At 48.9% G+C, this 26,273-nt stretch overlaps 1 protein-coding gene across 2 annotated transcripts in view; it reads left to right on the forward strand.

Moving 5' to 3' along the window:
- Window positions 1-26,273, forward strand: part of AGAP1 (ArfGAP with GTPase domain, ankyrin repeat and PH domain 1) — a 416,041-nt gene that overhangs the window by 178,316 nt on the left and 211,452 nt on the right. For both annotated transcript variants that reach the window (XM_014587443.1, XM_014587441.1), the window contains one exon: window positions 16,917-17,085. In XM_014587443.1, coding sequence (XP_014442929.1) covers window positions 16,917-17,085 — 169 coding nt within the window. The remainder of the gene's footprint in view (window positions 1-16,916; window positions 17,086-26,273) is intronic.

Here is a 26,273-nt window from a genome sequence, read left to right on the forward strand (position 1 = left end):
CGTGCATGCCCAAGATCCCAAGAGGAGAATGGAGGAGAAGGGATTGCAGTGTGGCCATCCCCCTGGGGGGTGATTTCTCGCTTTCTGTCTCTCTGTCTCTCTCTGTCTGTCTGGCTAGCACACACGCCCTATAGCATAAACCTCTCCAAAAAAAGAAAAGGAAAAAAAAAAGAAAACACCCCTGGGGGATGGCCACGCTGCAGTCCTTTCTCCTCTATTCTCCTCTTAGGATTTTGGGTATGCACACACACTTGCCCAGCATGAGTTTCAGGTCACCTGGTCCGGATGCGAACCATGGTTGGCCATGTAGGGGTCCAGCACCTTAACCACTACACCACCTGCCTGGCCCCAGTCCTCTTTAAAGTGTGTGTGTTCTGGACTGTTTTGTTGCTGATGACAGAGAGCTGAGCTGGGCACCATCCTGAGGCAGAGGTTCACCCAGCCATCGGGATGTGTAGGGCCACACCTGGGCACCCTGACAAGGGCCAGATTCCCAGCACCTGACAAGGGCCAGAGCAGAGCACCGGTCCCCGGTCACTCTGCTTCGGTCTGGTTCCCTCTCCTGAGAAACCCACCAGGACTCAGTCAGTAACCTAAATCCTGATCTCTCACCAAAGGCCCTACCTTCGGCAGCACTCGTAGTCCGTTTTAGCCTGTGATCCAGCACAGTAGGTGACACGTGACTCTGGGGCAGGGGTGTGTTAAGGCTGTAGCAGTCTAAGACTGGCACTGCATCAGAAACTCGGCAAACTAAAGGCGATGCAGTTGGTTGGACTTCTAAGGACAAAACGGTCTCAAAATGGAGGCCTCTGGCTGAGCCAGCCACGTGGTGAGGCGTAAGAGGTGAGCCCAGAAAGCCCAGCTCTGCTCGTCCACCTTTCTGCCTCAAGATGTCGTCCTTGGGGTGGACGGGCCTGTAACCGAGGGAGAACGCAGCCAGAACACCCAACAGCTGCTCCAGCAGGTGACCCGGGCTGAGGGGTGTCCTGGGATGCAAGAGCTTGGAAAGCAAAGTCGGGAAGCCCAGGCAGGAGGGCAGGTCATGCCTCTTGCTCTGCTTCACTGTCCCTTTGTCCCCACGTGGCGCGTTGCAGAGATGACCCTAAACATTTAAATCTGACTGCAGCCATGAGGGTCAAGCACACGGACTTCTGCAGCCACTTCCTGCTCAACGTTTTTGTCTCTCGGAAGAAATTGCATGTCTTCGAGAGCTTCAAAAGGCCCCAACTGCTGAACTTTCTTGGGGGAGAGACGCCTAAGTACTTGGGGGTTTTAAGACGCTGCAGTTGGCGTGGACGGCGGGCAGCCTGTTCTAGGGTCCTGAGAGTCCCTTTCTGTGGACTTAAATATGAGCCTTAGGGAGCACCTTGATAGAAAAATGGAGGGGATAATGAGAAAGAACTCGGACCTCGGGGCTTCACGGTTCAGCGTGGCTACCTATTCATCTTCCATGTCGGGGGGCAGCGGGGAGTGCGGCTGAGTCCTGCTGACAGAGATGAGTGTGGCGGCTTCCTAAGTGGACCTGGAAGGATTACCTCGGGGCCGCGCGGTCCGGGAAGCCCACCCCGAGTCCTGGCCTCCTCGTGAGCAGCCTCCCTTCCCACCACGCGGGCTGCCATCGCATGAAGTGTGCCCAAACGGTTCCCATTCCGCACACTGCCGGGGCGGCATGGGGCGGATGCCGCCGTGGGTCCTTGCTGCCTGACGTCGGGACTGGGACTGTTCTTACAGGGCCTCCGTTTCCAGGGAGCCTCACCCCTGGTCCCACCCCTAGTCCCCCACCGCACACGCAGCCCAGGCTCTGTCTGTGGCTGTGGTTTGGTTTTGCTTTTCCAAATTGATGGAGTCTTTCTCAACCTCTCTGACGTCCTCAGGGTGCGATTTTAGGATGTCTCTAATTTCAGACTCAGGATATAAAAAACAACAAAAAGATCTGTGCTGGGAGCCAGCAGGTGGCATGGAGTGAAGGCACTGGGCCCCACTTGGCCAGCCCAGTGGTTTCAGTCCTGAACCCAGCAGCTTGAAAAACATGTGCGTGCCTGCCGAAAACCAGGAGAGGAGACGAGAGGATGGGGTCCTGACGTGGCTGCCCCCTTGGGGGGGATTTCCCACATTCCCTCCTCTCTCCCTATGGTAAAAAACTAAAAAAAAAAAAAAAAAAAAAAGAGAGAGAGAGAGAGATCTGAGCCCATTCCTAACCAGGTATCCTTAAAAGAAATCGGTGGAGGAAGAAAAGACCGTGCCTGAGAGCAGCCGCCCTGTCGCCCTCGCGCTGCTAGGCACAGCATGGACACCGCCCTCCTGCAGACGGGGCTATGCACCAGAGGGTTGAGGGTTCCCAGGCTTCTGGCTCAGTCTGCCCGCCCTGCCAAGGCCAGCCCTCAGTCCTCCAGGCCTCTAGGTGGTCCCGCTGCTTACACACGTTGGTTTCCTTGGAACGTTGCAGGAATCAGAATTGCCTGTCTGGACGGTTCGCGCCGCGGGTTCAGAGCCCACATTTCTAGACGTAAGGCAGTTTGAATCATGGCTGACGGCCAGAGACGTCGGCCCTCCCCGTCGTGCCGAGTGGAGCCTGGACGTTGTGCTGTGGGTGGTGTGCAGCTGCTGACCGTGGCCTTCATGTCGCAGCGCCGTCTTGCTTCCCTGGGAGAGCCACAGTGCTGGAAGCCATCCTCCGGTCTGTCCATGGGCCTCTTCGTGTTCACCCTGCTGTCCATTGGGCAGGTTGGCCTCTGTGCCCCTTCTCCAACGTCCCCCGAGTCCAGGGCCCTGCCTCCTGTACCGAAAGCACAGGGCCATGCCATGTGCCCCCCTCGTGTCCAGGCCTGGCATGTGCTGGGCCCGTGGCTATTGTTCAGGACCTGTGGTCACACTCACAGGAGTGAGGCCACACTGGAGCTCGGATTATATAACTCCTGGAAGGTCCCTGGGCTCTGAACTCCACCATCAGCACTCCCGACTCTGCCTTAGAAATGCTAGTGAGAGCCCCGTGGTGATGCAGTGGTAACACAGCTGGACCCATGGAGGAAGGTTCTGGGTTCGTATCCCAGGACTTCCCTAAATCCACTGAACACACATGCGTGTGCCCGTGAGGCCAGCTGAGACTTGGGTGTAGAAGACCCCCCTTAGGAGCACACATCCTTCTCTCTCTCATGGAAGAAACAAACAAACAAAAAAAAACAAATTATAGCAAGACTGGCACCAGTAAGACCACTTTACACAGCGTGCCTTCCCAAGGGTGGAATGGCATGGGGGCGGGGGTGGCAGTGTATACACTGCAGTACCATGAAATCTGGACTCTACCGGAACCCAAGAGTGTCCATGGAATGGTGGGTACGAAATCACTCAGGTATTGCAGAGCAGAGGTCCGAAACTGTGTGGCAACAAATCAACATTTCAGTTTTGATCTGAGCTGCACGTTTTGGGGAGGTGACCTGGGTTCCACATGGCATGTCAGCCCAGCTGGCTCTTCCTAAGGGTTCACTCTAGGAAACGGGAAGGATCCTAAGTTGCTCAGCGATTATTAAGACTAAAGACACGGTTTCCAGGGCCAGCCCTGTATCGTAGAGGTTAGGAGGCCAGATCCCACTGCTCTGACTGTCACTTCAGTCCTGGCCCTGGCAGGTTGGAAAACACACTGGCCACGTGTGCACGTGTGTCCGTGTCCCAGATCTGACAGATGGGAGAGGCGGAAGGAAAGGGGCTGACGCGTGACCATACCCCATTGGGAGGGTGCTCTCTTCCTCTCTTCCCCCCCACCACTTTCTCTCTCTGATATTTCTTTCCTTTAAATATTCTGTATGTTTGTTTGTTTTGTTCATGACAGCACATGCGTTTGCACAAGAGACTGAGAACGTGAGAGCCAGACACACCTGCAGCCAGTTCTGGTTGCTCCTCGGCCCCTCCCCACCCCGCAGCTCCCTCCGCGTCCTGGGCACATGTGCACATGCACATCGTGTGTTCAGGCTCACCTGGGCCCACGCCCTCCTTAGCCGCGTGGTTCCCAGCACGTCCGTTGGGTTCTCCACTGACTGCTCCACCCCTCTGGGACTCATTTTGCTTTTTACTTGTGATGTGATATTCATAGTAGACTTGCCCTCTCCGCCATTTCCAAATACCCTCTAGTTCAGCTTGCCCACCTTGTCGTGCAGCCGGTCTCGTCTTGCAAAACTGAAGCTGCCACTGAACACTCAGGCGCCAGCCACCCCACGCCCCCTCAGCCCCGGCAGCCAAAGTGTACTCGCCTTCTCTATGAATGCCATAGGTAGAATCATAGCGGAATGACCTCAAGTATATCCGTGGCATATCATGTGTCAGAATGGCCCTGCTTTTCAAAGAATTCTTTATTTAATTTTATTTTTAAATTTGCTCTGGGGCACCTGCACTCACAGAGAGAAAGAGAGAAAGCAAGCCACCAGGTCTAGGACTGGGACCACAGTTGGCCATGTGGGAGTCCAGTGCCTAACCACCATGCCACCTGCTGGCCCTAAGAACTTCCTTCTATTTGAAGGCTAAATAATACCCCCTTGTATGGATATTCTCGGTTTATTCTTCCATCCGTGGATGGACACTAGGAGTGCTTCCTCCTCTTGGCCGGGAGTGTGAGTGTACGGATGATTTCAGAGCTCGAGCTTTTCAGTGTGGGAACTGACATGGAGAACTAGCGAGAATGCTGCGTCTGAAGACGCCCGACCTTACCAGCCCCATCCACAAAAACAAAACCCTGGGACAGTTGCTGGCCTGGTCTGAACACAGTGAGCCGTGGAGGTTTAATCACCTGCACATTGGCCTCGAGCCCAGAAGCGTGTAAGCGGGGAACATGCAGGCTTCCCCGTGCTCGCCGCGTGCTCCTGGGGCGTAGGAGGTGCTTTTCTCTTGTCTGGGCTGTGGGTGACCTGGGACATGGTCTTGTCATTCATTTGACCTGTTTGAAAGAGTAGGATAAATAGTGTCTCTCTGTATGTCACCACGTCCAGTCCATGGCATGACACTCCAAGATCATAGATGTGTGTTCGGGGACTCTGCAGCTTTTGTTGGAAAAGGTGACCACCGAGAAACTTGTTCCTTTCGCGCATACACACAGAAAATGAGGTTCTTTATCCAAGTCTTATTTCTGGCTTAGGAATTGTGTGTTTATGTTATACGGCCCCCAGGGTCTGGGAGGAGTCGAGGCCTTGACAATAAATGGCCAAGATCTGTCCTCACGACACTTGGCGTTGTCCCGGCGTTGACAGCATGCAGCGAGCGTGAGGGAGGAGGGCATGGCTGGACAAAGCCTAGTCATGTCTGTGGAGAATCGATGCCCAGAGCAGACCTCCTTCCTCTGCACGGAGAAAGTCTGCCTTCCTGCCTTTCTGATACCATGAAAACACAGAGCGTGTGTGCGTGCACGCGTGCATGCGTGCCTGTGTTTTGTAAATGTGCGGATTGAGTGGTGTAGCTTGTGGGGTTTGAGTCCTTGAGCTTTTCGGGGAGCCCATGGCACACGGTGTCCAGTCACTGTGCAGTGCGACTCTTCAGATGGTCCCTGACCTGCCTTGGGCCCAGTTTCTGTCATTTCGTTTCTCGTTTCCGGCCAGTGTTACTAATTGTGACTAGAAATTCTTGCAGGAGGTAAATGAATCAAAACCCTGTTTTCCTCTGTGACCGTGAGTCACCGCGAGGCACCTGTGGGAGAGGATGGCTGTGCGGGGTGGTGAGGAGATGTTCTTCCCCTTCTCCTAAGAGATTGAATTTCATGATTATACTTTATAAATATTTTCTTCTATGGCTCATAACCTGATTGCCGGCTTGTTGCTAAGGTCTCGCAAGGTAGGGAGAGGCGGAGCTGGGGAGGCCTGTTCCTTCTCAGGTGTGCCTGTGGCCCCAAATGGAAACCAATCAAGGTGCGATTTATGTTCATTAAGTGCTTGTCAAAACTGAAAAATTTTCTAATCAACAGCAATCTAGCCGCGGCCCCCTCGATGGCTGGGAGGGCTGCGGCGGCGTTGGCTATTTGCTGTTACAACTCTAGGCTAAGACTCCGCTGATGATTACATTAGGCTAAGCTGCGAAGTAAATGAACCGTGTCTTATTTAGGTGCCACTAGCTTCAGCGCCGTCCTGCCCCGCAGGGCACTTGATAGCGTTTTATGGCTTTAAAATTAGTGTAGCTTCCCGTTGGCTGCAGGGTGCTGCATGTTATGCCTTTGAACTCAATAAGCAAAGGGAAGGGGGCCTTTTGTTTTTCCCCCTTATTTTTCCCCTTGCATTTTAGCAATTTTGTTTTGCATCTTTTCCAGACGGCATTTTGCAATAAAAATGTCTGACTACCATACACTTGCCTCCCCCAGCCCAGAAAAAGGGGGTGGGGACGAGAGGAAGAAAAAGTATAGAATGCTGTGCGTGCACAGGAGGACCCCCCCCATGCTGCAAAATGAAAACTAGCTTTGTGGGTCACCCCAATGGCTCATTGTGTCAAAACTGTTACCTCGAGTGGAAACAGCACCTTTACCTCAGTACATGGCCACATAAAATCAGTGAAAATCTCAACTCTTTGTTGAATAAGAATAATAGGCATGCTAACATTTATTGAGGTTGTTGGCGCTCCTCTGAGCACTTCACATATTATCTCAGTTAATCCTCACAACAATCCCTCCAGACAGGAATTATCATCATTATCATTATTTTAGAGAGCGTCTTGCTTGCTCCATTGCAGCCCTCCTGCCCCAACCACCCAAGTAGCTGGAGTGCGTCACTGTCCCCAGCTTTTTAGAGAGGGCTAGAATCGAACCTGACTCTCCCATGTGGCCTCTGCTCGCCAAGCTGCAGCATCTACCAGCACACACTTTCTCAACTGGGCCAGTTTCCCTACTTCCAAAGATGCGGAAGCGGGGACCAAGAATGGTTGCACTGCACTGCGTGTTCCAAGCCTGCGCTCATACTTGGCTCCGGGTGCTCTGACTTTGAGGCTGAGTGCTGGCCAGAGAGAACCGAGCTCTGTCTCTGGAGATCCCTCTAGTACAGAAAACCAGAGAGCTAGAGTCATCAGTGAGCTGACGGCCAACCGTCTGAGCCAGATGGGGTGCAGGGTGCACTGAGACCCCTGGGCAGACGGCAGAGTCAGGAAGACAGTCATTCGTGTAAGAGCACCCAGGCTTCTAAACAGGCCAGTTGAAAGGTGAAAAATCAGAAATACTTAAAAATTGTGATGGGCAAAGACTGAAGCAGAGGCTTCCTGAGGTCCATGGGCAGAAGGCCGGGCGGAGCAATGGTTAGTGTCCTCAGAGGGCAGGCGTGTGCTCTGTTGCCTTAAAACTCAACTGCTCTTTAGTGCTGTGCATTCTAGCACATTTATCTGAAGAAGTCTGAAGTTTCAAAGAGATCCAGATAGGTCTAGTCATCACTATGGCCAGCATTTCCGTGTACCTGGAAAATGCCCATGCTCTACCCCCTGGTCCAGTTATTTCATGCCATATTTAAATATGCAGATACCGGGCGAGCAGAGGGCCGGCGCTGGCGCCCAGGAGTTCATTGCCGTGACATTTCACTTGGGGCTGCCTTCGGAAGGAGCTGGCAGCGACTCCAGAGACAGGCAGGCATTTTCACGTCAGACGCACTCACTTTGTACAGGCTAGGTTTGAACACGCATGGGTTACAACTGGGTAATATTCAATCTAACCTAAATGAGAAAAACCCTTCTTGCAGTGTAAAGCTCAATGTACGAGGGTCAATCAGGACAGATACAGTCAGGAAGCAGAAGGTATATTCATAATTCAATTTGGAATTTTCCGCCGTTTGACGTGTATTGTAATAACCTGTCCCCCGGGCTGAGGTTGGCCCTCGGCCCACAGATGCCGGCTGCTCCTCGCTACGGCACATGGGCTGCAGAGCTCAGCTCCTCTCCCGTGTCAGGCTCTCTGTCCTCGACAAAGCGAGTGGGCACAGAAGCTGGGCAACACCACCAAGCTCCCATTTTATCACGTAGGGGTAGTTGCCCAGACCCAGCAGCCTGTTTGTTTAGTGCAGAAGGAAGTGTAGCTGTTGCTGTGGCCCCGGTCACGTCCACCTGCACGTCCCGTCCTCAGTCAGGCGGTCTTTCCGAAGGCAGTTCTGAAAGTGAAACACCGGAATTCTGTTGGCTGTCTTGGGGTACAAAATTATTTCTCGTAGGGCTTTCCACTTTGAAGCTGCCTCCTACCTGGCTATTGTGACTCTCATTCTTTGGTGAGAAGGAGAAATTGTCTTCTTTGAGTTTTGTGATCTGAAAGGATGTGGCTGGAAGATTTTTCATAGTTTGACAGTGTTTTTGCGGCATTTCTGGGAGTGTGCCTTTTCTCTGGGCCTGTGAGTATGCGTGAGGCCATTGTTTATCGCTCGTCAGCGTTGGGCTGGGACACAAGCTTGATGTCTTTGTACGGTGCAATCTGTGTCTTTTTAGATTAGTTTCCTTTGAAAGTAATATTAAATGGAGTTTGGGAATAGCAGCGCATCTAACAATGGTGTCTCTTACATACTCTTTTTTGAGGCAGAAGTGAGGCTTTTTAAAAATAGAACTTAAACTACTGTTTCTTTTTTGAACCTGGACATTCATGAAGTGTGGTGAAGATCAGGAAAGGGAGTCGTTCTTTAAGAAGGCAGCCTGGGAGAGGCGTGTGAGGCCCAGGTCTGCGCGCTCCCGGTCGCGCGGGTAAGGACACATAAGCAGAGCCACAGCTGTCCCCGATGAGTAGTTCTCAGACTTGGGGCCCTGCACCCCTTTCTCTTTCTGATCATGGCTGAGAGCTGGACCAGATGGTGGCACGGCAGTAACAGGTGCTCTGAGACTGACCCACATGGGAGGGCTTTGGGTTCACACCTGGAGACCTTGTACACGCCAGGAACACATGTACCCATGACCCAGCATTGGCTGAGACAGGCTGAATCACTGCATCGAGACCCGTTGGGAGTTCCTGTCTCTGTCTCTCTCACTGGCTCTCTATCTCTTCTCATGGAAGAAATAAATGAAAATTTTACAAAGTTTTCAAGAGGGGGCCAGTAGGTGGCATGGTGGTTTAGGTGCTGGATTCTCACATGGCCAACCACGATTCAGGTCTCAGGCCCAGTGGCTTGAAAAATCATTCCAGGTGTGTGTGTGTGTGTGTACGGCTAAAATCCCAGGAGGAGAATGGAGAAAGGATTGTGGTGTGGCCATCCCCCCAGGGGAGTGATTTCTCCCTTTCCCTCTCGTTGTCTCTCTGGCGAGTGCACACACCCTATGGCAAAAACCTTAAATTATTTTTTGAAGAAAAAATGCTGAGGGACCCGAAGGCTTTTGGATTTTATCTGTTGATATTTATTATGTTATGTTAAAAATTCAGACTGACAATATTTTAAAATATTTGGTCATCGGGAAAGGCTGACATATTTTTTGATTTTTAAATGCACCTTGACTTTCCTGATGACCCCGTATTTGTCTATTCATGTAAATGACAGCAATAAACTACCCATAACAGGACAAAGTGAACATATTTTTGTAAAAGTATGGTTTCCAAAACAAGAAAATTGTGGGAAGGGGTGCATTATTTTATGGATTTTTTTTTTTTTTTTTTTTAGATCTTTCTGATACCTGGCTTACTAAGAGAGCTGGATTCTCATAGCTGCTTGACTCTGTTGAGAAGTCGTGTTTTGGGTCAAGCTTGTGACTGAAGTCTCTCCTTATGCCCAGATATGTAGTCAGAAAAGGGAGGGTTTTTTAATGGCCATTTTAGATAATTGTGGATTCTCTTGCCAAACTCAGCATGTGATAGTTTCCTAACGCTCACTAACGTCATGCTGCTTCTGGAATTAGACCTACATTTTCCCTTTTCTGCTGTATTGAAATCCATCAGGCTCTCTTGCACTTTGAGTGATCTTCTATGTGTGTTCCGTCTGATCACACATATCAACCTGCATCCACACACATGATGTTGAGCTTTGCTCTTTTCAGTGTGCCATTTTGGAACCGAGGCGCGCAGATTTTCAAATGGCAAAACTGTTTGTCATTTACTATCCAAAAATTACAGTCATTAATATTACCCCTGGTCTTGGAAAGGTTAAGAATTTGGAAGCTGTTATGCTTATGGTGCAAGGTAAAAGTTTTTAAAATTATCCTTATGGCCAGAAAGCTCAAATTTTATCCTTGGCCACTACCACTGTCAGCTTTCTCCTTGAAGTGCTCAACATTGTTTATTTTCAAGGAATTCGTCAGATACCCAAGACTGAATAAGCATCATCTGTGTCTGCCATAGTTATTCTTTCAAGTAAAATGTTGTTCCACCAAAAATATTGCTAGTTTAGCTTGTAACTCAACTGCAGAAGTGTCTTTCCACAAGACAATCCTCAACCTTCAGTACCCAGCAGAAACGCTTTTTGCATTCTTTCCATGACTTCACCCCCAAAATTAAAAACACATTTACTCAAAGACTGAAAGTTTTATACATTGGTAGCTTTAAAAACAATGTTTTGGGTTCACTAAAAATATTTGTAAGTGAAACTATTTTTCCTCATTTTTACTTAGAGGACATGGCAGTGAATACTACGAGGGAGTATTCAAAGCATTCATGGATTAATGCATATTAAGAAAAAAGCGTGCATGGATTTAAAAAATTTTAGCACCAATGTACACTTATACTCTAATTCTATTTTTTCACACACTTTTGAAGTCCTCTTGTTTTAAGACAAGTAGCATAAACGGGGCTGGTATCTTGATTCATACTAATGTACCACATCATTTTTTGCACCATCAAGACCAATTTCAGCATGGTGATAAAAAAGACAAGTAATTTCTTAGAATTGTCTAGAAAATTTTATTGAATTCGTGAGCCTCCTGGTAGGGTGTCAAGAACCACAGTTTAAAGATTGCTAAACTAGATTATGCAAAGAGATTAAACTTAATTAGATTGGCCATGTCAAAAAAAAAAAAAGAATCAAATCTAACTGAAGAGTTCCCTAACTTTGATAAAATACTCTATATTAATAGAAAATAGTAAATTTATCTATACATAGTTGGACACCAGAACTTACTGAGAAAACCTAACTGGAACAAAGATTTCCATCTTTTTCATTCTTATGGAAATCTGGAGTCTTAATACTTTTTTAAATATACAGGCAACAATGGAGTGTGTTGATTAATTATCTGTACTTGAAGAGAGTGGAAGTTAATAAGCGCTGACAGATTTCCAAAGTCTTGTGCTTCTTCGTGGTGGTCTGATTCTGAGATGCCAGTCCTCTGGTTTATGCATTTCGGTGTATCTTCACAGTCCTGCCAACTGCTATTGGTACCCCTGTGAACACAAGTAAACCATCTTTCAGCGGACAGCCAGAGTAACCTCCGGATGCGAGGCAGTGAGAATCAATATAGCAGGAGTATTTTTAGGGACTATTGATGGATTGCTGTATTTGGAGCTTAACTTCCAGTAGCAAATGCCTCAGAGCTGACTAAGATGAACTCGCCTCTTACCGCGAACTGTATAAGCCAGCACAGGCAGAGGGGGCGCCGGGAGTGCCGGGGCTGCTTTGGAGTTCCGGGGAGACTTCTTGCCTGGCTGTCAGTAGCCTGATGTCATGTTTTGCTGAGGACTCTGTGCCACTCTGTTTGCTGGAGCAAAAGTGTTACTCAGTTAATAATCTCCCTGTCCTGGAAACACATAACTGTGAAATTTTAGGACAACATGGTACAGCATTGAATCAATTAATTCCCAGTACCAGGACTGATCTGGTACACCGAGGCCCTAATGACTCGGTGTCCTTCTCCGAAGGCGGCCGCCCCGCACAAGGCGGGAGCTGTGTTAAGCTGTGCTTCTGTCAGCAAGCTGAGGGCTGTGGGTCTCTGACACGCTCTCAGTTGCTAGCAGGTTTCTCTCATTGCACCTCATTTGCATCTGGGACATCAATTAGCATGTTTGTTGAGGCTAATTGAATGAAACTCAATCATAGCTCTTAATTGCTTGACTATGTGAAAAGAAATCACATTAATGCAGCTAATTAAGTGTACGGCAATAGATGCAACATAATTAGGAGTGGAATGTAAAAAACAAGGGATGGCAAAGGTGCAGGCAAGGGCTGCGGGGGACGGCGAGGCACAGTCACCGCGCTGCTGGTGCGTTCCGAAAGGGTCCCTGTGCCGGCTTGGAAAAAATAATCCGTGTGATGAGCATGGACAACTTGAGAAGAAAAATGCAAATAGGTTTGCAATTACTACTTTTTCAAGCTGTTGAGGGGCAGGAGATGGCACCTCTGGGGGGCCTGGCTCTTGAGTGGGCCCCAGGGACTTGTTAAGTGCTGTTTAAAAGTACTTGGCTGCGTTCCGAAAGGGTCCCTGTGCTCCTGTGCCGGCTTGGAAAAAATAATCCGTGTGATGAGCATGGACAACTTGAGAAGAAAAATGCAAATAGGTTTGCAATTACTACTTTTTCAAGCTGTTGAGGGGCAGGAGATGGCACCTCTGGGGGGCCTGGCTCTTGAGTGGGCCCCAGGGACTTGTTAAGTGCTGTTTAAAAGTACTTGGCTTTGAATTACCCTCATGCCTTGTTAAAGGGTTTTTTCCTCTTTTATCTTCGATCAGCATTTTCGACAACTAACATGGGGAAGGGTAGTATCTGAGACATTTGCATATCAAAATCAAGCTTGCTCTCTTTATTTTACCCAGCGAGGTCCCTACCTCAGACCCATCAAGGCTCTGTGCATTTCACTTCTGAGAAGACGACATTGTTTAGTGGATTGTAGCTTTAATACCTCAAGTGCCAAGCTGGGCAGAGATGAAAAGGAGGAGTTCTTTCAAAACCAGAAAACTCAGTGTCGCTTCTCCAGAAGAGCCTGGAAGCCAGGGACTCATGTGTCCTTACATTCCACCTGTTTATGAAGCACCAGGTTGGGAGGCTCTTACCGACTAGGAAATGCACTTTGTAAAGTTGTTTAAAAAAATGTAATGGCTTGAAATATAAAAATTGCTAGATTTATAGTCTGATTTTTTTTGGAGCTATCCTTCTGAAGTTTCAGCGCCTAACTCAGGCAAGAAAACAGATCCCCTAGCCCATGCTGAGCAAAAGATAAATGTGTTTCCTTGCCGCACTCAGATCCAAAGAACAGACACTGGGCCATTTCTATAATAATTTTAAATAAAATATCCTGGTTATTGTATGTTAAAACATGCCTATTAAAAGAACCCATGCTGAGGCTTAGTCACTATCTGATTAGCCTCATTTTAGAGCCCATAAGCAACAAATGCTCAATTACACTCCTGTTATTGTATTTTAATTTGTTAAGAATTGGCATTAAAGAACAAAGTTATAGCAAGTTGATATTTTTACAGGAGTAACTGTGCAAGAAGGAATTCATTATTTACAAATGTTCACTTCTGTTTTGAAACTTGGGTTTGCAGACTTGGGGTGGATACTAACGGAAGGAAATAAAGATACTTAAGACCAACCTTTTTTTTAAATGACCTACACTAACTGAAGAACATCTTCTACGTGATTTTTATTTGTGTGGATACACTGAGCTCAGGCCTGACAGTTCCTCTTTTTCTGCCAGTCTGCCTTGTCCTTCAGCGTAATTAATTTAATAATTGGTTCTTTCCATCTTGGTCCACATTCCTGCCAAAAAACCATCAGCTTTGGGGCCAGCAGGTGGCGTAGTAGTTAAGGTGCTGGTCTCCCACTGTGGCCGACTGTAGTTCATTCCTGGAGCTGGCAGCTTGATAATCACACCTGGCGTGCGTGTGTCATGGCCAAAATCCCAAAAGGAGAATGGAGGAGAAGGGAATGCAGTGTGGCCATCGCCCCTCAGGGGTGATTTCTTGCTTTCTGTCTCTCTGGTGAACACATGTGCCCTATAGCAAAAATCTCTTTTTAAAAAAAAAAAAAAAAAGTCCAGTGTCTTCACTTCCATGGGGAGTCTGCTGTCAAGGCACGTGAGGGTAGATTTATTGTTCTAAGCCCAGACACGGGTGGCCATGGCCAGCCCTAACCAGGCTGCCCTGCAGACCCAGGGTGGCTCGGGTTCCCAGGTGGCTTATCCTCTGCGGAGGCGTAGACCTGGCCCAGCTTCACCTCTGCCTCTGATTTGCCCCATCATTATGGCTTCCAACCCTTCTTCCTTTTGTCTTTTAGGCCCTTGTTTTTGAGCATTTACCGAGAGCTGGGCATTGCTGGCTTGTCTTCAGCAAGTCACCAGGGACCCCGAGGCATCCTTCCTGGGAACTAGGGCTTGTGAACCTCCTCGGGCTCTGCATTTCTCCACGACAGGGTCTCCGCCAACATGACGGTGCCCTCACATTACAGAGCTTCTCCTTCTGCCCTACCTTCTCTGTGGAGAATTCCTGCACCCTCCTGCCTCGAGTCTAGTTTGGCTTTCTTGCAAAGCCTCCTTGTATTTCCCTGAGTTACGGGGTACAGCTTGCACCCTTTGCTTTCTTTTTTTTTTTTTTTTTTTTGAGAGGTTTTTGCTATAGGGCGCGTGCGCTCACCAGACAGACAAAGAGACAGCGGGAAATCACACCCCAGGTGGGATGGCCACACTGCAATCCCTTCGCCTCCATTCTCTTGGGATCTTGGGCATGCACGTACACGTGCCCGGTGTGAGTTTAAGCCACCGGGTCCGGGACTCGAACGGCGGTCAACTACGTGGGAGTCCAGTGACATAGCCATTATGCCAACTGCTGATCCCCAGCCTGCACTCTTGATGCCCGAGCCGCCCTTCCTTCCATGGTGGCCAAGGAGAGAGCGCCCGTCCACACCTTTGTCCTGGGGGATCGTGCTTCCACCCCTGACCCCAAGTGGCATCTTGTGCGTGTGGCCCCTCATTGCGCCAGCCCTCCCCTGCTGGGATGCCAGTGTCGTCCTGCTGTTGAGAGAGGGACGGCCGGTTTGCTGGGAGCCACCAGGTCCTTCTCCTGGCCTCCCTGACGCCTGTCCCTTCCGCTCCTTCCACCGTCTCTGGCTGTCTTCATTTCACAGGTGGGGCCTCCGACCTTTGCACTTTGCTCCTAGAACTTTGTCTAGCTGTCTCTCCGCATCCGTTAACTGCACTGGCTGGCAGTTACAGACCAGCCCACTCTTGCATCCTTCCTGAGTCCTCTGCAGTGAGCACCTGGGTTTGTTTGGCAGTCCTTCTGAAACTACCTCGTCCTGAACTCACTCACTACAAATACGGATGTGCTGGTTTTAGAATCTTGCGGGAATCCACTGAGATTCTGCTAGGGAAGAATGCGTATTGTCCCCCTTCCTGTATAGCATTGAAATACTCATTGCCATGTATCCAGGAGTGATTTAGAATATATCCTTTCTTAATGGGTAATATCAATAAATATGTGTCCAGAATTCTTTTTTGTTTGTTTTTGAGGGGTTTTTGCTATAGGGCACGTGCGCTCGCCAAAGAGACAGACAGAGAGACAGAAAGTGAGAAATCACCCCCCAGGGGGGATGGCCACACCGCAATCCCTTCTCCATTCTCCTCTCAGGATCTTGGGCACACATGCACATGTTTCTGGCATGAGTTTAAGCCACTGGGTCCGGGACTTAAACCACGGTCAACCTCATGGGAGTCCAGCGACATAGCCATTATGCTAACTGCTGGTCCCCAGAATTCTTAAAATACTATGTCTTCAGACAAGGAGACTTCTACACTAAAAAAATAGTGTAATGCCTTAAATGGTTAGTGACCGTGGGTTCACGCGGACCCTTGCCCTATCAGCTGTTTTTTCCTCCCCTGCTCATCAGCCGGTCTCCTCCCGTGGAGTACTTCTACTCCACTGTGAGCCACTAACAGCCTGTACAGGACTGTCACTGCATTTCCCTGGTAACGGCTACTCACTGGCCTCCGAAACAGAGAGAACAAGGTTTTTGTTTTTGTTTTTTTTTCCAAGTATAGCAACCACTTGGAAAACCAAAATACCTGAATATCAAATACCAAATAATACACTTTTTTTTTTTTTTTTGAGAAAGAGATTTTGCTCTAGGCCAGAGAAACAGCAAGAAATCATCTTCTGGGGGGATGGTCACTCCACAGTCCCTTCTCCATTCTCCTCTTGGGAACTTGGGCACACATGCACATGTGCACTTGGCACGAGGTTTAAGCTGCCAGATCCGGGACTCGAACTGCGGTTAACCACGCTGGAGTCCAGCAATGTAATCATTATGCCATCTGCTAGTCCCCCCCTTCTTTTAAAGAGCTTTTTGCCTTGGGGTACATGCACTAGTGGGGGGAGAGTACACAAAGACGGTGGGAAGTCACCTCCCAGGGGACCGTCACGCAGTAGTCCCTTTGTTCTCCTCTGGGATCTTGGGCACACACGCACACACACCCGGCATGATTTTCAAACCACTGGTTCTGGGATGTGAACATATGGGAGTCCAGCGACGTGGCCACTACGCCATCTGCTGGCTTCTATGACTTTAACATCCAACTAACGCGTCCACCTGCGCGCACACTTTTTTCCCAATACACTGTCTCCTGCCCCAGACTCTTCCTGGTCCTTAATAAAATTCTTGACCTTTACTTAAGACCTTTATGGTTTTCACCTGAATCCTCACCAGACACCTCCAGTCTGGCCGGCACGGTTAGCGGCATTCCCGCCTGAGACAGAAGGGCTGCCAGAGAGGAGGCTCCGGCCCACTGCATTCCCCCTAGAGTGTGCAGGATGAGCCCTGACGCTGGGTGTGGCGTCCAGAGGCCAAAGTGCAGAATGCCCGTCTCCTGATCCCCCGGGGAGCCTCGTGGTTCCAGTGCCCAGGACATAGAGGCAGACTCTGCCTTAATGTACTGTTGATGGCACAGGACCGGACAGAGCAGCCATGATGTTTACGGTGCTCTGCGCGGGGGAAGGAGTCCGGGTCGCGGCTCAGAGGTCTCACCGAGCCTCAGTGCTGGGTGGAGAACGCCTCCTCCTTAATCTCTCGTGGGCGTTTGCCGTTCCAACAGGATTACATGCAGAACGTTCACGGCAAAGAGGTCGATCTCCTGAGGACCACGGTGAAGGTCCCCGGGAAGAGGCCGCCCCGAGCCACGTCGGCCTGCGCACCCATCTCCAGCCCCAAGACCAACGGCCTGCCCAAGGACATGAGCAGCTTACACATCTCACCAAATTCAGGTAAGCGGGCGGCAGGCGCCCCGGGCGAGTGAAGGCCAGCCGCGGAGCAGAGCCAGTGCTCGAGGACCGGCAGGACTCTGGGTGGGTGGAGACCGTCACCATCACACTGCGGGTCGTGGTTCCCACAGCTCTTCCCTTCTGTGGCCAGCCGTTTCCTCTCCCCCACTGGTTCCAGCCAGCAGGTGGTGGTGCTTTGGGTCTCCCAGGCTGGAGATTTGAAAGTGGGAGTTTGACACCGAAATGGTTATTTAAGGGACTTCAGAAAACATGGCTTCATTGTTAGCGTGTTGATGATTGATTTCTGGTATCTATGTGTGAGGGTGGAAAACCCACTTGAGCAAGATTTATTCTTTTGAAGAATTATTTTTTATTTAATTTTATGATGATGATTTTCCAGTCTGATCAAAGAGAGACAGAGGAAGAGAGGGAAGGAAAGTGAGAAAGCAAGCCACTGGGTCTAGGACTCGAACCACGGTAGGCCATGTGGGAGTCCAGTGCCTTTAACCACCATGCCACCTGCTGGCCCCCATTTGAGCAAGATTTAAATGAAACCATTTGCCCTATATTAAAATGAAAAATCTCTCAGCTTTGCATTTTTACTGTCATTCATCATTCTTATTTTTTTTTAAACAACCTTCTGCTGCAACCTGCCCGCTGGGACGTCAGGTGTGCACCAGGCCCATCTCTTTTGGGCAGGGTCTCGCCATTTGGCTCCGGCCAGCCTCGATTTGTGAGCTCCTGCCTTAGCTTCCCAGAGGCATACGCCACCACTCCTGGCATTTAGGTTGGACCTGGAAGCGAACCCAGGCCTCCTTGTGTGCCAGCCTGCAGAGCACACGCTGAGTGGTGCATGCCTCCTCAGCTGGGCTGAGGTCATGTTTTAATGCAACTTTAGTTTTCTACATTCTCTTTTTAAAAAAGAATTTCTTTTTCATTCCAGATTAGGGGAAGTGTTTTCTCAAAGTGCAGCGTGTTCAGAAATCCGTAGTTTCCATCCACATCACAAGTCGTTCAGAGTATAATCTGTTGGTTTACATAAATCTTCGTAAACGGTTGTGCTGCGGCCTAAACCTTCCCGTGGTTCCTTATTAGAGAAAAAGTGTCAAGACCCGCTTTAGGCTCTCAGGAACAGGTTCAGTCTCCTTCAACATACGCAGTCCCTTCAGGAATCGTTTTCTGCAGCAGGAGGTCCCACCCTCCTCCCCCGTGTCTAGCCTCCTCAGCACAGTGCTGCTCTGCACTGTGCTCACACACACCTTGCCCCTCAGAGAGGCCGTGCGTTCCCTCTTCCGAAACGTCAGGTGCTTTTAGAGAGGGAGGATGCTGACCGCACAGAGCACTGGCTGGGAGAGGGGGAAGGACCGTGGGGCTCGCCAGCCTGGGCCCTGCCACGCCGGCACTGGGTGGCATTCAGCAGCTCACAGAGCTGGTTCTTCCCACTGCCCTGGCCTGCATGTGTTGAGGTGTGGTGTCGGGTCAGGTAGCACAGTAACAGTGCTGGGGAAGGACTTGGAGATGCAAATGGTTGTTACTGACAAAACAAAAACTGGCTCTCTGATAAAGGAAACACCAAGAAGGTGGTCTCGTGTGGTCTTGTATGACCTGCTGACCACCCGCTGGCGGTGCCCGTGAGGTTCCCTGTCGGGGTATGCACTGATTCTGGCTGGGATGAGAACCTGCAGGGGGTACAAAACTGACATCCTCCGACGTTACTACATCATGGTATTCACACATGTGTCCAAAGGAGTGTTTATTAAGCACCTATTTTGTACCATTTTCGAAACTGTGCGTGCTATAGATAGAGCCCCCAAGTGCCAGAATTCCTGTGCAGGGCACCACTCTTATGGCCAGCTTTATTTATTTATTTATTTATTTATTTTTAAGGTTTGCCAAAAGGCACATGCACCCAGCAGAAAAAGACACGGGGGTTGGGGGAGGGAGGAGGCAGGAGTGAGAAAACACCCACTCCCGTGAGGCATGGCCGCATTGCAATCCCCTCTCCTTTCTACTTCTGGAATTTGGGTGTGTACACACATGTACCTTGATGTGTTTCTCAAGATGCTGAGATCTAGGACTCAAACCATACATCGGCCACATGGGCTCCAGCACCCTCATCCACCATGCCACTGGCCTGCCTGATCCAGCTAAGTTCACCCTCCCCTGCACACCCATCATGCCCTGTTGCTTCACTTATTTATTCAAGTCGGTCTACACTTCCTGAGGCTCTGAGTTAATTTTTTTAACCGACAGGTAGAGTTAGTGTACCCTGACATGTTCGCGTGTCTGTGTGCATGCAGCGGCTGCACTGAGCTACTTCCCAGGTTCCCATGTGAGTCCACGGACAACAATGAACAGGCAGAATCCTTACCCTCCGGGTCCCACCCTCTGATGGGAGCAAAGACAAGCGGACAAATGCAGCACGTGTAGCCGGCCCGAGGGGGAGTTGCAGCGACGACGAGGTGGTCAGGTCCCAGGAGTCAGGCTGTGACTTCAGGGAACGGGCATCTCTGTGCTCAGGGGGAAAAGGCAAGGAAGTTGTCAGGTATATTGGATGAAGGGAGAGCGTATTTGATCTGAGGAAGCATTGAACATGTAAGATTAGGGTTTGGGACATTTCTGAGAGAGGGAGAGGGAGGTATTTTTTCCAGGGTCTCACCACGCTGTCCTCCTGCCCAGCCCCCACTCCCGGTTAGCTCGGAACACGAGTGCCTGGCTGGTTCAGGTTGGGTCATGGGCTGAAGCCAGGCCTCCATACACCTGTCACCCTGCAGCAGCACGCGCTCCCCGCCACTCGCACCCCCACGACAGGGCCTGAACGTCCCCGTGAGTGGAGACGTACTGCCTTGTGCCAGATGCCACCTGTTGTCCTGCAGGAACTACCAAAGGCCATGTGCATCGCACTACAGCCGGGGCGCAGGCTCGGTCCTGGTCCTCCTGTTGAGGGGCACAGCTGTGTGTCCTTAGAAAGCTTGTTCCAGTGCCCGCTTTCATTCTCCGTGAGATCGTCAGTTTGGGACAGTGAGCGGACTTGGGGACATGATTGAAATTTTTTTTGTAATCACACCTCTCCACTTAAGACAGCACAGCTTTCTGGCCCTCACCTCGAGGGCCTGGTGGGTTTTCTTCTCTCTTATTTGAATCCCAGGTGGGGATGTGGAAGTGGGGTATGACATCAGAGAAGCGTGGTGCCACTTCGGGAGGAGAAAACCTCATGGTCACATCTGAACCCAGGGACGTGGCATCCTCCCCAAACACACAGGGGAAGCCGTGGCCGGTGTCCAGGAGTGGGCAAGGACCCTCAGATAACAGCTCCGTGTGGTTCATCTGCTGCTTCCTCAGGTTATGAGACAGCGCTGGGAGAGGCACTTCTGTAAAAGGCAGCTACCTCATTAAAATGTTAGGGAATTTTAATTTACAGTGACCTCCTCCCACCTGAACATTAACCTGGAAAATGATGCGTTCACTCTTTCTCGCCTAAGAAGTTAAAGCAGGGCTAGCTCCATGGCACAGCAGCAGTGCCCTCTCGGGAAGCTGGAGCCCGTGTGGCAACCTTGGTTCGAATGTCCGGCCTGGTTGGCCTGGAACCCACCAGGCGGATGCGTGAGTGCCCGATACCCGGTGTGCCGGAGGGGAGGGCTGGCGGTGTGAGCAGACCCCGCACAGTGCTCAGACCTCTCTCAGGCGCACGTGTGTGCATTTGCACTCCATTATAAAGGTGAAAACTGTTCAGAAAAGTAGAAGCTATTAAAGCATTTGGAGGATTTGGGGGAGACTACACTGTATATTATCCTTTTGAAATGTAGCGTCCTGTATTTAAAATTTTAATTCATGAAATGCTGTCTCACGTAAGGAGTTCCCACACCCAAGTTTAACGTGAAGTCAGCTGATGCTCCATTTCAGCGGCGGACCTGGGCCGGACATGGGTGTTGGCCGTCGAGCCCTGGGCCGAGAACCGCGTGCGCTCCTCCTCCTCGACGCCTTTGAAGTCTGCTGTCTCATTTTAGATTTCGCGGGGAACTGGCGGCGTTTGCTTCCTTTTGTGCTTCCTTTTCTTTTTGATTGATTTTCTTATCTCATTGCTCCTGAATTAGATCAGCATTTTGTCTTCACTTCTAGTAACTTCTTCCGTGCACAGAGGCCTGACATGCGTGAATCTAAGTCTCCGTGCAGCAGTTACAGCTGCCTCGGCGTGAAGGTGGGGACGGCAGAGGCGGGTGGCTCCGTCAGCAGACGTGTCCCTCTGTCAGGGTCCCACCGTGTATTTCCAGATTAACTTTCGGAAAGGTTTTATATGAAATGCCTTCCACCAAAGCGTGTGCTCATTTCACCCCACACCCTCAACATTGTTGCTATTAGGAGCAACAAAATGACCTCACCGCTTGCTTACTCAGTGGTGGAGTTGAGCATCTCACATGTTATTGGCCATATGATTTTTTTTTTATTTTGGAATTTTCACATGTATCCTTTGCCTGTCTTGGTACTAGGTACTTACCCTTAATTTCTTTTTTTTAAGAATTATTTTATTTAACTATTTATTTATTTATTTATTTTAATTTGACAGAGAGAGGGGGGGTAAAGTGAGAAAGCAAGCTACCAGGTCTAGGACTCAAACCGCAGATGCCCACATGAGAGTCCAGTGCTCTTAACCACCACATCTCCTGCTGGCCCCAATATTAGTAATTTTTGATATAGTTACTGTTTTAATTCTATGATCTCATTTACATAGAGGTTCCCCCTGTTTTTATGTATAATTAAATCATGAGTCTTTTACTTCCGTGGCTTCTACTTCAAGCTACTTAGGCCACCTTTAATAATCCTGGAATCAGACCACCGTTCATATATGCATAGTTCACAGTTTCATCATTTCTTTTTCATTCTTTTGTTTGTTTTTAAATATATTTAACCCCTAAACCTTTGTTTGCGTCTATTGTATGCAACAAGATAGTTAATTAAATTTTGTACCCAAATACACGACCAGTGACCCTTCTCGTGTTGACTTTTTTTCCTGTTAATTCTCTATGTCTCTCTTGTAAAATAAATCATTTAACCAAGTTGGCTGTTTTGGGGTTCTTAGATACATGTCATTGACCTCCCCCACGTGATCTCACCATTAGGCTTCCCCACCCTGCTGTGGGGTTCCGATCTGTTTGTGCCTGTCAGTGAACATAGCACAACCGTTCTCCTGCACCCCCAAGTTTTTCTTGACTGTTGCTACTCATTTTTTCAAATGGCTTCAGAATGACTTGAAACCTCCATTTCCACCAAAAATGATCCCATCATGACCTTAATTGATATTGCTCTTAAGCTACCGATTAATTCGGGAGGAACTGACATCTTTACTGGAGTTCATTATCGTGGGGCACGGACTTGTCCCAGTTTTTCTGATTTTACGTTATCCGCTCCGTATAGTTAAGCCTTTTCCTTTATCTATTTATTGGGTTGAAAAATTCATGACATATTTTCACATAGAAAAATAGAAAAAAAAAATACCTTATGACTTTCCTGACAACCCAATAGATCCTGTGTCTTGTTACTCCATTCTCTTAGTTTGATGGTTGGTGAATTTCACAATGCCAATCTCTCGAAGGAGTGGAGTCTATCATATCATCAGATTGTAAGAGTTAAAAGAAAACTCTTGATTTTTGTATTTTGTATGTTCAGCTATCTTACTGAAGTCTTGTCAGTGCGAAGAATTATTTGATGTTTCTCTTGATATTTTAGCATACAGTCATAATGCATTCATATTTTGGCCTTTTTTCTCTATGGTAGAGAGAAGAAAGATTCTCCAGTGGATGTGGCCATGCCACAGTCTTTTCCTCCACTTCTCCATCCTGTCCGGATTTGGGACACACATGTACACATGTCTGGGGCCAGGATCAGCACTCCGGGCGCCATGTGGGACCTGGCTCAGCACTTAGCCGCTGTGCGTGGCAGCGCGCCCTCGCTGTGCCACGTGGTGCGATTTCTGACTATATGTCAATATTGACTTTTTTCTCCCAGCCAATTTAGTGACTTGGAGACCTTGTTGCTTTGCTTCCTGTGTCATTCAACTCCCATCCTTGAGTCTGCTGTCTGCTCAGCCCTGACTCATGCTCTTGGGACGTGGGCCAGGGGGAGCAGTGTGAGCTGCCCCTTCCGGAGCCCTGCAGTCTGGTGGGGTAGAGGAGTCAGAAGGTGAGGCTGCAGTTAACACCGTGCAGAGAGGGGTGAGCGCTAGACGGACAGTGCAGGGATTAGATAGGAAACTACTGGGGGTGGGGGGCTGCTATTCCTGGCGTTGGCCAGTGCTTGCTAGTGTTGAGATAACGACTGCCTATCAAGCATCACAGCATTGTCAGTTTCTGCCGTGGGCTTGGAAAAGAGGAAATAAAACCACATCAAGGCTGGCTCTGTGGCCCGGTTGTTAAGGTAGCCAAATCTCAATGACCAGTCACATGGATTGAATTCCAGACCTGGGAAGAAGAAGAAAGAAGGAAGGAAGAAGAAAGAAAAATTATGGAAGCCACCTTATGTACTGCTTCCTGGGCCTCAGGCTCCCCTGGGGAACTTGTGCTTAGCAGAGCAAAGGAGCTTTGATGGAGCCATGTGGCAGGTGTGGCATGCAGGACTGGGCTGTGGCATGGCAGGCTGAGTGACAAATGCAAGAAGAGCTGTTGGTGGCATCCTTACCACCAACACCAAGACGGCAGCATCTGCACTGAGGGAGAGAGGAAATGTCCTGCTTGGAAGAGCAGAGCATCTTAACGTAGATGCAGATGACTGGAAGAGAGAAACACAGATGAGGAAACCCAGAGCAAAGAAAGAGGACAAGTCATGGAAAGGTGAGACAGCTTTGACCACAAGCCACATAAATGCATGAGCCCTCCCTCACACTCCCACACTGCTGGTCTAGACTGGCACCCACCAGTCAGCATGGCCCGCAGCCAACCAGTCTTCCCATCTAGGGCTGCAGAGAAAGCTCCCCCATCTGCATCTGCCTCATCAACCCATATGCTCCTCACAATTAAGAACTGACAGCCGAGACCTTTGTGAGAACCAACAATAAAAATGAGAAGGACCAAGATGATCAAAAGGACAACTGATCCCAGAAGAAGAGTGACAATTTGGGGCAGACAGGGGGTGTGGTGTTTGAGGTGCTGGATTCCACATAGCCAGCTCTGCAGTTCAAGTCTCAGACAAGGAAGAGGTGGCTTGAAAAATATGCTAGCAAGTGTGCATCTATGTCCAAACTCCCAACAGGAGGAAAAGAAGGGATTGTGGCATGGCCATCCCGCCAGCAGTCAATTTCTCCCTTTCCCCTCTCTCACGCCAGTGAATGTATGTGCTCTATGGCAGTAATCTGGATTAAAAAATAAAAATATAAAAGGGAATTACAACTACTATCATCAGAAAAAGCTCAGAGATTAATTATTGTACCCATAAAATGAAACTAACAAAAATGATGTGAAACGTTATAGACAGAAGAGTTCTTGGAAATAAAGAACAAATTTCACAAAACAAAAAATGCAATAGGTAGGTTAAATACTATAAAGTACATGACTGCAGTGACTGGCAGGTGGTGTGGTAGTTAACGTACTGGACTCCTACATGGCTAACTGCAGTTCAAGTTCCAGACCCAGTGGCTTGAAAATCGTGCCAGGTGCATGTGCGTGCATGCCCGAAATCCTGAGAGGAGAATGGAGGAAAAGGCGTTACACATGGCCATCTTCCCTGGAGGGTGATTTCTTTCTCTCTCTGATAAGTGCATGTGCCCTGTGACAAAAACCTAAAATAAATAAATGTATGTATGTACATGACTAAGGACATTGGTGATCAAAGATATATTAGAAGGAAAAATACTAGAAGTAAACATGAATGTCTGAAGACTCAAGAACCAAGTTGGATGAGAGAAGAACCTTTAAAAATAAAATTCTAAAAAGCAACCAAGATGGGAGAAGAACAAAGTTATATACAAAGGAAGAGAAGTCTGACAGACTATAGACTTCTCAAGAGCAAAATGGCATAATAAGAGATAAGTTGCCCTTCTAGAGAGCCCATACAGACCCTATTACCAATCATATGAAGGTACATAGAAGACACCTTTAGACAACATACAGGGTTATAGAGGACTTTTCCTTCTTGAGTGGTTTTGAAAAAATTACTTAAGCATCGATTCCAGGAAAAAGACAAGAAAGAGAAAGAAGAGGAAACCAAGAGACATGTTTAGTGAGCCTGAATAAATGTTCTCTTCCACCCAAGGTCATCACTTCTGTGGATTTTCACAGCAATGTCCTCCATTCCTTTGACCTGAAGCTTCTATTGTCTTAGGTCGCCATTAGCTTAGGGGTCTACCAGAGGTCCATTTTAAAGTCTTCCTAACTTTAACTGCAAATGTGCTCCCAGGGAAGGAGGTAAAATATTTAAAAGTGTTTTCTGACATGATTGTCCAGACTGGTTTTGGTAGGCCTGTACCCACATATGACCAAGCACAGAGTCACATTAGCTCCAAAAGAGACCTTGACCTTTCAGGAGAGAACAGGAAAATGTCATGGTCAACAGAAGGGGCTTTGGAGTGTGAAACCCTAGATTAGATCGCTCTTCTCCCATCTCAGGACCTCGTGCAGGTGTCTCTAACCCTCAGCTTGTCTTTAACGTGGGCAATGGCACGTATGTCTGTTTTCGTGAATTTAACTCACCACATGCCTTCCTGAAGCTTGGCCCCCAGCTGACTAGTGCTTTATCATTAATCCATCATAATATGTATGCTAAAAGGAAGGGGGGGGGGGAGAGAAATGATGTTCTTGAATTAATTGTTCAAATGCAGCCTCGGAGTAGAGCTATGGGTTAGACCTGAAGCCGTGCTTCCCACCAGCAGCCTTCCTACAGTCCTGGCAGAGCGGCCGGAAGGAACGGTCTTGGTCACCCCCGTGGGCCTGCATGGAGCCCTCTGCCTGGGCCTGTGTCCCCTGGTCACCCACTTTACTCTGTGACTCCGACATTTTTGTTCTAAGATGGCAGATGTCTTCTTGTCCGTTAAGTGTGTCTTTGTTGGGTTTTTGCAACCATGGATGTGTTTTTATTCTAACCACATTGATGCTTAGACCTTTGTAAAAGAAAACCCTTCCCTTCTCCTTCACCTCCCCCAACACACACACACACACACACACACACACACACACACACACACACACACACACATACACACATAC

This window comes from Tupaia chinensis, unplaced genomic scaffold, assembly GCF_000334495.1.
Source record: "Tupaia chinensis unplaced genomic scaffold, TupChi_1.0 Scaffold000030_1, whole genome shotgun sequence".
NCBI classification, from domain to species: domain Eukaryota; kingdom Metazoa; phylum Chordata; class Mammalia; order Scandentia; family Tupaiidae; genus Tupaia; species Tupaia belangeri.